Source organism: Cherax quadricarinatus, chromosome 6, assembly GCF_038502225.1.
Source record: "Cherax quadricarinatus isolate ZL_2023a chromosome 6, ASM3850222v1, whole genome shotgun sequence".
In the NCBI taxonomy this organism is placed as follows: Eukaryota; Metazoa; Arthropoda; class Malacostraca; order Decapoda; family Parastacidae; genus Cherax; species Cherax quadricarinatus.
The window spans coordinates 69014538-69027316 of record NC_091297.1 but is presented as its reverse complement, the minus strand read 5'-3'; the positions used below and the strand labels follow the sequence as shown (position 1 = coordinate 69027316).

The 12779-nt window shown below is 40.3% G+C and overlaps 1 protein-coding gene across 1 annotated transcript in view; it reads left to right on the top strand.

The window, feature by feature from the left end:
• Positions 1-9514, top strand: part of LOC128693029 (synaptotagmin-like protein 5) — a 65791-nt gene extending 56277 nt beyond the window's left edge. Inside the window, exon 6 of the mRNA XM_070081895.1 lies at positions 6875-9514. Coding sequence (XP_069937996.1) covers positions 6875-7035 — 161 coding nt within the window. The 3' untranslated portion in view covers positions 7036-9514. The remainder of the gene's footprint in view (positions 1-6874) is intronic.
• The last annotated feature ends 3265 nt before the right edge of the window (positions 9515-12779 follow it).

Genomic DNA, 12779 nt, shown 5'->3' with positions numbered 1-12779 from the left:
TTTTTCACAAATTATTGTTTCAGAAACTCTGTCACCAGTCAATTGTTTTTTGTTAATCCACACTAACAAAAGTTTTTCCATTTCTTCAATTATCTGTGACCTTTTCACAGCAAGAATTTTGACTTCTTTCACCACATCAGCTCCTTTTATTTCCTCTTTATTTTTCAATATGGACAATGTGGTGGATTTTGCCATACCATATTGAGTGGCCAGATCCGACACATGTGTCCCACTTTCCCACTTCCCAATGAATTCTTTTTTCACTCTAATTGTTGTTCTCACTGCTTTCCTTTTAGGCTTGTTTGGATCACTACTCTTTTTTTGGGGCCATGCTTACTCATTTTCAATGAAAATATTTAAAAATCGTCACAGAATAACATTAAATACCAAAAAGTTTTACAGAGCTTGTGCAAACGATGCTTAAAACATGAGAGCTGGTGAGAGACTGAGTGCTTGATGCTTTGTTTTCGTTGGACTTCGTTCAGATGGACCATTTTGTTTAGGTTGATTATCAGGGCAACATCTGAATACAGAGTCAAATTTTTCTTGAAGAAGTTGGACGAATATCAAGTTGTATGAATATTGAGGTTCCACTGTGTGTACTCACCTATTTGTGGTTGTGTGTGTGTGTGTGTGTGTGTGTGTGTGTGTATTTTGTTTTTAACATGTCGGCCGCCTCCCACAGAGGCAGAGTGACTCAAAAAAAGAAAGAAATGCTTTCACCATCATTCACACATAATCACTGTCTTTGCAGAGGCATGCAGATGCGACAGTTCAGATGTCACTATAAACAGCCGGTATCTTAAATCCCTTTGTTGAGAAATGGTTTACCAGCTAAGGTTAAAGATTAAATATAGGGAAAACTTATCTGATAAGACAGCTATCGCCCACACAGACGCCCCTGCAGGCGAGGTCTTGAGAAGCTGTCTTGACCACTTCTCAACGGGCTGAAAATAAGTATACTAAGTATGATTATAAATTACCCCTAGGGGGTGTTATGTCAGCATATATCAGACACTGATGGCTGACAACACTTACTTGTGTGGACTCAAAAGTCCGCACCTCACTGCCGACTATAGATTGATTACAAACTCTTTGCGACACAAGAACTGCGCAGTCCCCTGTACTACAAGAAATCCGTAACCTACCTTGCTCTTGTAGCATGAGCTATGGTGTTCTTTACACCCTCGACAGGTATCGATGATTTGATAGAAGCTGAAGTGTCCTTGGATGTCCATGTCTTCCATAGTCTAGGAATACACACACTGGTACACTATGTTCCACAAGGTTTATCTTTATTGTTCACAATCTTATCACTAAAGAAGCTGATCACACTTCTCTGTAAGTGTTTATTGTGTTTTATGAGACACTTTGTTCACACTAACTCATGGATCAGTGTACTTTGTTGGTTATCCTGGCATCAGTGTGACTCCTAGTAGGGTGAAAAGTAATCTGACCTCACAGTGTCCCACGCCGCTGCAATGCCCCTAGAACATAAAGGAAAAGCTGACCTAGTACTTTTGCTTCCTTGCCACTTCCTCCATGAAGCAAAGCAGAATGCTTAATTCTTGCTGTCTTAAACATAGACAACAATGTACACTATCTTTGCCATGGTAATAAAGTGGGAGCAGGATATTCCTTAATTGTCCTGCTAAGGTAAGAGATGGATTGTCTCTTACTAAACTACACTTTGCAACACTGGACTCTTGCAAGGAGCGGCGGTTGCTTGACCACGTCGCATACTCGTATTGGATCTGGGATCAATTACTTGCTGTAGCAGTAAACAAGATATGTGCCCCTTCTGAGAGGACTGGGCCCCTCAGGGCTGAAAGGGGCTGAAGGGGGCTGATACCCCCCTCCTGGAGAAAATTTCTCCACACCCTCCTTGAAAGTGCAGGCATTGTACTTCCCACCTCCAGGACTCAAAGTTTCCCTGAATCTCTTCACAAAATATTACCCTGCTCACACTTCAACAGCTCGTCAGGTCCAAAAAAACCATTCGTCTCCATTCACTCCTATCTAACACGCTCACGCACGCTTACTGGAAGTCCAAGCCCCTCGCCCACAAAACCTCCTTTACCCCCTCCCTCCAACCTTTTCGAGGATGACCCCTACCCCACCTTCCTTCCCCTACAGATTTATATGCTCTCTATGTCATTCTACTTTGATCCATTCTCTATAAATGACCAAACCACCTCAACAACCCCTCTTCAGCCCTCTGACTAATACTTTTATTAACTCCACACCTTCTCCTAATTTCCACACTCTGAATTTTCTGCATAATATTCACACCACACATTGCCCTTAGGCAGGACATCTCCACTACCTCCAACCGCCTCCTCGCTGCAGCATTTACAACCCAAGCTTCACACCCATATAAGAGTGTTGGTACGATAATTTCATACATTCCCTTCTTTGCCTCCATAGATAAAGTTTTTTGTCTACACACATACCTCAACGCACCACTCGTCTTTTTTCCTTCATCAATTCTATGATTAATCTCATCCTTCATAAATCCATCCGCTGAATCCCTTCACTAAATATTACCCTGCTCACACTCCAACAGCTCGTCAGGTCCCAAATACCATTCGTCTCCATTCACTCCTATCTAACATGCTCATGCACGCTTACTGGAAGTCCAAGCCCCTTGCCCACAAAATCTCCTTTACCCCCTCCCTCCAACCTTTTTGAGGACGACCCCTATCCCGCTTTCCTTCTCCTACAGATTTGTAAGCTCTCCATGTCATTCTACTTTGATCCATACCCCCTCCCTCCAACCTTTTTGAGGACGACCCCTATCCCGCTTTCCTTCTCCTACAGATTTGTAAGCTCTTCATGTCATTCTACTTTGATCCATTCTCTCTAAATGACCAAACCTCCTCAACAACCCTCCTTCAGCCCTCTGAGTAAAACTTTTATTAACTCCACACCTCCTAATTTCCACACTCCGAATTTTCTGCATAATACACCTACCATCCGACTTACGACCGAGTTCGGTTCTGAGAAACCGGTCGTAAGTCGAATTGGTCGTAAGTCGAACTTTACTACTGAATATCTACAAAACATTTTTGTAATGACTTTATTTTATTGTTTTATTTTGGTATTTCATGTTTTACTTTACTTTTTATGCTGTTAGTACTGTATTTTATACTGTAAGGTTTAGGATAAACACTGTGTACAACACAAATAGTTGTTTATTTCCCAGAAATTTGGCATAAAAAAACACGGTCGTAAGTCGAGTGGTCGTAAGTCGGATGGTAGGTGTATTTACACCACACATTGTTCTTAGACAGGACATCTCCACTGCCTCCAACCATCTCCTCACTGTAGCATTTACAACCCAAGCTTCACACCCATATAAGAGTGTTGGTACCACTATACTTTCATATACAGTGGACCCTCAACCAACAATGGCATCGTCTAACGTTAAATCCGACTAGCGATACATTTTAACGCAAAAATTTTGCCTCGACTAGTGCTAGAAAACTCGACCAACACGATTCGTTCCGTTTGAGACGCGTCCACGTGTGGCCAGTGTTTACGAGCCAGCCAGCCACCGCGGTCCCATCCAAACATACAATCGGAACATTTCATATTATCACAGCGTTTTTAGTGATTGCACCTGCAAAATAAGTCACCATGGGCCCCAAGAAAGCTTCTAGTGCCAACCCTACAGCAAAAAGGGTGAGAATTACTATGGATATAAAGAAAGAGATCATTGCTAAGTATGAAAGTGGATTGTGTGCCTCCGAGCTGGCCAGGTTGTACACAAAACCCCAATCAACCATCGCTACTATTGTGGCCAAGAAAACGGCAATCAAGGAAGCTGTTCTTGCCAAAAGTGCAATTATGTTTTCGAAACTGAGATCGCAAGTGATAGAAGATGTTGAGAGACTGTTATTGGTGTGGATAAATGAAAAACAGATAGCATCTCTCAAGCGATCATTTGTGAAAAGGCTAGGAAGTTGCATGAGGATTTAATTAGAAAAATGCCTGCAACTAGTGGTGATGTGAGTGAATTTAAGGCCAGCAAAGGTTGGTTTGAGAGATTTAAGAATCGTAATGGCATACATAGTGTGATAAGGCATGGTGAGGCTGCCAGTTTGGACCAAAAAGCAGCTGAAAAATATGTGCAGGAATTCAAGGAGTACATAGACAGTGAAGAATTGAAACCTGAACAAGTGTTTAATTGTGACACTGACAATGTTGTGAAACACTTTAGGAATGTCATAAAGGAACGGGAGGTACAGGCCTCTATGGACAGATATGTTGTGCGACAGAGGTCCAGTGGCTCTCAAGCTGGTCCTAGTGGCATTAAAAGAAGAAGAGAAGTAACCCTGGAAAAGGACTTGACACCTCAAGTCCTAATGGAAGGGGATTCTCCTTCTAAACACTAACACCATCTACAGTCTCCCCTCCTCCCATCCCATCAGTCATCACCAGATCTTCAATAAAGGTAAGTGTCATGTAATTGTACGTGTCTTCTTCAGTTTGTGTGTATTAAAATTAATATTTCATGTGGTAAAAATTTTTTTTCAATACTTTTGGGTGTCTTGCACGGATTAATTTGATTTCCATTATTTCTTATGGGGAAAATTAACTCGCCTAACGATAATTTTGATTAATGATGAGCTCTCAGGAACGGATTAATATCGTTGGTCGAGGGTCCACTGTATTCCCTTCTTTACCTCCATAGATGTTTTTTGTCTCCACATACCTCAACACACCACTCACCTTTTTTCCTTCATCAATTCTATGATTAACCTCATCCTTCATATATCCATCCGCTTACACGTCAACTCCCAATTATCTGAAAACATTCTCTTCTTTCATACTCCTCCCGGTGGCCTGGTGGCTAAAGCTCCTGCTTCACACACGGAGGGCCCGGGTTCGATTCCCGGCGGGTGGAAATTCCGACACGTTTCCTTACACCTATTGTCCTGTTCACCTAGGAGCAAATAGGTACCTGGGTGTTAGTCGACTGGTGTGGGTCGCATCCTGGGGGACAAGATTAAGGACCCCAATGGAAATAAGTTAGACAGTCCTCGATGACGCACTGACTTTCTTGGGTTATCCTGGGTGGCTAACCCTCCTGGGTTAAAAATCCGAACGAAATCTTATCTTATCTTATCTTATCTTATCACACTGGCCGATTCCCACCAAGGCAGGGTGGCCCGAAAAAGAAAAACTTTCACCATCATTCACTCCATCACTGTCTTGCCAGAAGGGTGCTTTACACTACAGTTTTTAAACTGCAACATTAACACCCCTCCTTCAGAGTGCAGGCACTGTACTTCCCATCTCCAGGACTCAAGTCCGGCCTGCCGGTTTCCCTGAACCCCTTCATCAATGTTACTTTGCTCACACTCCAACAGCACGTCAAGTATTAAAAACCATTTGTCTCCATTCACTCCTATCAAACACGCTCACGCATGCCTGCTGGAAGTCCAAGCCCCTCGCACACAAAACCTCCTTTACCCCCTCCCTCCAACCTTTCCTAGGCCGACCCCTACCCCGCCTTCCTTCCACTACAGACTGATACACTCTTGAAGTTATTCTGTTTCGCTCCATTCTCTCCACATGTCCGAACCACCTCAACAACCCTTCCTCAGCCCTCTGGACAACAGTTTTGGTAATCCCGCACCTCCTCCTAACTTCCAAACTACGAATTCTCTGCATTATATTCACACCACACATTGCTCTCAGACATGACATCTCCACTGCCTCCAGCCTTCTCCTCGCTGCAACATTCATCACCCATGCTTCACACCCATATAAGAGCGTTGGTAAAACTATACTCTCATACATTCCCCTCTTTGCCTCCAAGGACAAAGTTCTTTGTCTCCAGAGACTCCTAAGTGCACCACTCACCCTTTTCCCCTCATCAATTCTATGATTCACCTCATCTTTCATAGACCCATCCGCTGACACGTCCACTCCCAAATATCTGAATACATTCACCTCCTCCATACTCTCTCCCTCCAATCTGATATCCAATCTTTCATCACCTAATCTTTTTGTTATTTTCATAACCTTACTCTTTCCTGTATTCACTTTCAATTTTCTTCTTTTGCACACCCTACCAAATTCATCCACCAATCTCTGCAACTTCTCTTCAGAATCTCCCAAGAGCACAGTGTCATCAGCAAAGAGCAACTGTGACAACTCCCACTTTATGTGTGATTCTTTATCTTTTAACTCCACGCCTCTTGCCAAGACCCTCGCATTTACTTCTCTTACAACCCCATCTATAAATATATTAAACAACCACGGAGACATCACACATCCTTGTCTAAGGCCTACTTTTATTGGGAAATAATTTCCCTCTTTCCTACATACTCTAACTTGAGCCTCACTATCCTCGTAAAAACTCTTCACTGCTTTCAGTAACCTACCTCCTACACCATACACCTGCAACATCTGCCACATTGCCCCCCTATCCACCCTGTCATACGCCTTTTCCAAATCCATAAATGCCACAAAGACCTCTTTAGCCTTATCTAAATACTGTTCACTTATATGTTTCACTGTAAACACCTGGTCCACACACCCCCTACCTTTCCTAAAGCCTCCTTGTTCATCTGCTATCCTATTCCCCGTCTTACTCTTAATTCTTTCAATAATAACTCTACCATACACTTTGCCAGGTATACTCAACAGACTTATCCCCCTATAATTTTTGCACTCTCTTTTATCCCCTTTGCCTTTATACAAAGGAATTATACAAAGGATTATTATTATTGTTATTGTCTTATCCAATTATCTGGCAATAGTCTCTTCTTCTCTTGGAAGTGTGCACACACATGTATATTTTAGCATTACAACTGAGGATTCACAGCTTTACCTTCATGTGAATATTTTATTCTTGTTACAGGTAAACATGGAGGCCGACCAGTTGAATGGATGGAGGCAGCTGGAATGGAGGTCAGACTATGGGAGCAGATGTTGGAGAGACCAAATTTATGGGTTGAAGGTTCCATCATGCTCAGACCTGCCATGGATAAGCCTATCTATTCTTCATCCATCACAGAATAGAGTTTATACCTTCATTTTTAACCTAACTAATGTAGATTCTTGACAGTGGAAGTGAATGTTGATTTTGCTAAATTAAATATTTGGTATCGTTTCAGAGGCTAACAAAATGAGGCTTTGTAATGGACACAACAATAAAATCATCCCTTTGATCATGTTCTTGTTGAGGGTTTGTTAATATTGGCCGGCCTTCCTGTGTGTCTTTCTAAGTGTTATCCTAGCTTTAAGCTCTGTTAACAAATTATCTCAAAGGATTAACCAAAAATATATCTAGCATTGATTTCAGGCATATTTATATACTATACCTATAAAATTTACTATATGGGCCTACTGCATCATACCTTGTCACCGTGCTAATGTCTAATATACTGAATAATGATTCGTTTCTCAGATAACATGGCAGTGTCATCTTATTTGAATTCAGTCATGTTCTCTCTTAGCCCCTCTGATGATACTGATCTCAGTGGTGACTTCAACACTTGTGTCAAAGAGATTCTCTTCTGATTTACACAGCTCTTGTTTAAGATTAAAGCTTTTCTGTATTGAAAGATTTATGTACATCAGATGTGTTGACAAAGAGTTCTTGTTCCTTCTAGTGTCAAGTAACTACACACATACAAAAACATTTCATTGTCCATGACTACATCATTGAAACTTGTCATGACCTTCATTGCCAGATAACCATAAATGACATTCCTGAATTATTTATTTAAATTCATGAAAAAATTATTCATTGTACTGTATGTTCCTAATTTTGTAAAGTCTTAAGGAAATTAGTAATTTTATAAGTGATATGAAATCATTCTCTCCATATACAGTAATCTAATTTTCATCCAGTCTTTAAATATTGCCTCTGGAGAACATAATGGCTTATGGCCATAGTGTGGCTTTTACCAAAGACTGTATTGAGAACAACGAACTTAAGCTCATTTTGTAAAGCCATTCTTGATGTGACTGAAAAAGTATTAGATTTCATTTCCATCATATGTAATTTCATTGATCTCAAGAAAGGTTTTGGAGTTGAGAACTTGAAAACAAGAGCGAGTTTAATGTGAATGTGTTGAGCGTAATGCTGAATGTCTTGCTTTTTTTTTAACAGTGAACTGTAATATGCCTTTCATTGTATGAACTACATGTGTGTGGATCAATTTTCTGGATATTTTTAAAAAGTGAATCTAGATAAACTTCAGTTTCAGGAACTCAGTCAGTCTGTAATTGAGAGTTTTTTTTTTTTTACTTGGTTGACAAGGTCAAGTTTCTAGAAAACATGACTCTTTGTAACTCATAAAGAGCACAAACATTGTGCATGGTATACAAGAAGTACAGTATGTAATCTTTCAATTTATACACATTCTGAGTAATTTTTTTGGTGTGTGTGAATACAACATTAACACACCCATCAGAGGTGCTGACAAATATACACTGATTTTGTGGCTGGTAGGCAACATCCTTATACTGTATCTATTCTATTAGGACCAATAAATCTCGGTGAATATTCACCTTAGTCATAAAGTTATAGAAATGTAGTGATATTTTTGTACTAAATATAATGCTACTGACCTCTGTAAATAAGATGATTACTGCTAGCCACTCTGTTACTTAACATCAGCTTGTGTATTTAGTTCCTGATTATCTGGAGCCATAATGAAAAACATGAAATAATATTATATTCACAATAGAAGATGAAACTGACTAGATCCTGAAGCTGTGAGCATGTGATATATAGACTGTGTAAAATATATGAGCCCTCTACACAAAATTATTTATGGGAACATCTCAGATGGTGCAGATGATGCTATGGTACATGGACACTCACTTGTAAAATAACAGTATTTGTTATTATTTCTTATGAGATATTTCTTGTATAGTGTGCCATCAGGAAAATGCTGGTATAAGATATAATTTATCTGTGAATGTACTTAGTTCTCATGTATGTAAGATGTATGGACAGTGTATAAAGTGATAAGAATCATGGGGCTCATACCATACATTTTCATTCTGCTACTTTATTGTGCTTTTAAAACAAGTATATTTCTCTTTGTGCCAAGGGAACAAAAATATTTGTAACAATGAATCCATTAATACAGAAACACATAGGTTACTTCTGATGGTATATATTATTGATCATTAGTATTTGGACCTTTTGAGGAATATTTCACCTGTTCTTAGTGTTATCATTTTATGACAGTAAAAGAATACCTTTTAAATCTTATAAGTATATACCAAGGTAAAGCTGATTCTCATGTCTTAGTGACTAAACCTTTAATACAGTTCACTTTCTTCATGGTATGAAGCATAAATCTTCTTACACTATTCTTAAGATCCACTACCAAGCGGCCTCCCCTTTCCTCCACCTCCCAGCTCAGAGGACTGATACAACTTGTTTGATAAAGGATTCAGTCCCATTCCCATTTCTCTTATATTATCACATTATGTAACTTAAAATAGAGCTTTATCATGTTTAATAAAACACATTGAAAAATATGTTTCATTTATACAACAGGTTTTTTAATGGTGAATGATTTTATATACTTTTTTTTTTTCGACAAGTCGGCCGTCTCCCACCGAGGCAGGGTGACCCAAAAAAGAAAGAAAATCCCCAAAAAGAAAATACTTTCATCATCATTCGACACTTTTGCCTCACTCACACATAATCACTGTTTTTGCAGAGGTGCTCAGAACACAACAGTTTAGAAGTATATACCTATAAAGATACACAACATATCCCTTCAAACTGTTAATATCCCGAACCCCTCCTTTAAAGTGCAGGCACTGTACTTCCCATTTCCAGGACTCAAGTCCGACTATATGAAAATAACTGGTTTCCCTGAATCCCTTCACTAAATATTACCCTGCTCACACTCCAGTAATAATATCCATTGATTTGGGGTTTAATGATAATATAAACTGCCCTAAGAAGAAAAAAGCATAACATATATTCTAAGGGGTGCATTTCTTTTAGTTGTATATACAGTAAAAGTGTGTATCTCAATATATTTATAGTATATATATTCACTTAGAGTTTAGTTTACTTAGTCCCTGTTTTAAGAATAAAGGTATTCTTAAATGGTGATGCACTTGGAAAATGTAGCTCAACCATTGTGCACATTAGCTTTACCCTAACAAGCCAGTGACAACAAAAATCATAATTTCACCACAGGTCTGGGTATATGAGAAATTTGACTTGAACTTCAACAGTTTTAATGCTGTTCCTTGAAACACAACCTGTATTGCTTTCATGAGCAGGTGGTACAGTAATACTCTTATACACACAGTAATTCTTTCTTCAGTAAACAATGATATTTTTGTGCATAGTAATATCTTCGTGCACAGGGTATAATACTTTTGTGCACAAGCAGTAATACCTCATGTCAAATGCAGTAATATTTTGATACAAGACCACTAATATCTGGAGACAAATGGCACAAAGCTGACAGGTAGTGAATAAGCCATAATTGCAATGAGGAACTTTATTAAGATGTTTTGCTTGTGGACATCATCTTCAGTTAGACTAAAGTAGCCTCTAAACCAACAAAACATCTTAATAAAGTTCCTCTCTGCAATTATAACTTTTTTTGTACCATTAATATCATGCATAAACAGTAACACCTTTATACACAAGCAGAGATTGGAATTTCACCTACCACTCAACTACAGAACCCACAACAAATTGTGGCAGCTGTGGGCTTAATAGGTCATGCTGCTCTGCTATGGGTTTATTCCTCTTTGAGGGCGAGGCTCCTTGGCATGGTAGAGGCACTTTTGGTCTCAGGAACTGGACTTTTTGGTCTTCTTCCTCCAACCAAACCTAATTACCTCTTATTCCCCCTTTCCCTACCCTGTCCTTTTCCTAACCCTCCCTTTGGGGTCTTTCCTACTGAAATCTTAGTTCCTAGGTTGGGGAAAGGGTGTCAATATCCATCCCATTTTGTTGAAGTCCTTGATGGTGGTGGTGTTTGCTGTGGAATCTGGATCATCTCGTTTCCCCTCCAGAGTTCCAAGGGGTGGCTTGGTGTCCTTCAGGTGATGGGTGTAACTCTGGAGGCTGCCTGTCAGTTCTTGTGGCCAATGGAGGTATGCCTTGTGGCAGATTTCTGGTCTCACTCTCTTTTGTCTACTGAGGTGACTCAGTGGATATAAAGTTGCTATCCTGGATTGCTGGCATGAAGGGTAGGGTATGGCATGGGTTCCATGTAGTATCTGCACTGTGGGCCCTCTTTAGCACAGTGGGGGATATACAATCCCTTTCATTCCTCCTGGGAGCTATCCCTCCACATTACCCCACTCCCCCCCCCTTTTTTTTTGCCTTTTTACCCCTCCCATTTCTAAGAAACGTCCAACTAAGCAATTCCTCTCCCTTACACTCTGTTTCAAAGTCCTTGGACAAAATTCTTAATGCTCTAACCAACTTCTACTTCTGACTATCTTACCGACCATAGCATCAAAAAGGCACTCCTTTGCCATGTTGGGCAGAACATTTCCTTCCATGTTTTTAAGAGTAGAACACACATTGTCACAGTACAAAATGGAGAGCAGGCACAATTTTTCACTTCTTGATGTTGTTGATAACAAACTACTTACAGTTAGCAAGCATGTCTCGCTTAATTTTCGCTGTGGATCTATTGTCCTACTACATACAATCATACAACACAACTTTCTCACATGTCATGAAGACATTCTGGAGCAACTCAAGCTCCAGAATCTCCTGATCATTAAAGCTGACACTTACATACTCCTTGCCTGTGGGAGGAGACATTATCCTTGCAATATAGAGAGGCATTATAACTTTTGACAGCTCTGAACTTCCATCATCTGTTTAGGTAGCGGGATACCTACAAGGGTGGGAAGTGATCCCTACCCTTCAATAATGTAGAAATGCTGGTGCTTCAACCACCCAGCAAAATATTGCAGGTCAGTGGCAGAATGCCCTGTCTGTGGTGCAACTGACCATAGCAGTCCCTCCAGCAGTCACCCTCCCTCTTGCCTTTACTGCAAGGAGGCATACCCTGCCTATTCTCACTGTTGCCTGATTTTCTTATGAGAAAGAGAGATCCATTGTCTTAAAGAGAAGAAAGACTTCTCTTATGCCATGGCTGTTCCCCATATCTGGTTCCAAGAGCTCTCTTATTCCAGGGTTGCTAGACAGCCCCAGACCTTGGTGGTGCCTCTCTTCCACAATTGCCTGTTTCCCTTACTTTCACAGTCAACTCTGTGTCCAACCCTTTTATGATTCTGGTCTCTGAGGTTCCAACCTCATCATCTCTTCCTGTCCCTACTTCTTCATCTTCCCACTCTCATGTTTCAACATCTACTTGATTCTACACTCTTTATAAATTGACTCCACATATCCCTTCTCCAATGTCTTCATCTTCATTTACATCCAGATCTCCTTCAATCCTCAGACCACATGACATTCCCAAATGTTCTCTCCTCTTTTCTGGGTCTAAACCTTTACCTTGAGATGCATCTGATACTGTTGTGGAGGTTCATGCACCCCCAAGTACAGTTGCTCCCTTGCGTATACCCTCTGGAAGTTTCTGCTTGTCAAGACACCTCTGCCCCTTCTTTGGTGTCTTCCATTATATATCTACTTTTTTACCCAAACTACATCTTTACCCTCTGCTGTCAAGCTCTCTCCGACTTCTTTCTCATTTGGAACTATTGAAACTATCTCTGCATTTATCGAGGAGAGAGCACCTATGATGGACACCAGTCCACCCCCAACACTTCACATTCAAACCTTCCAC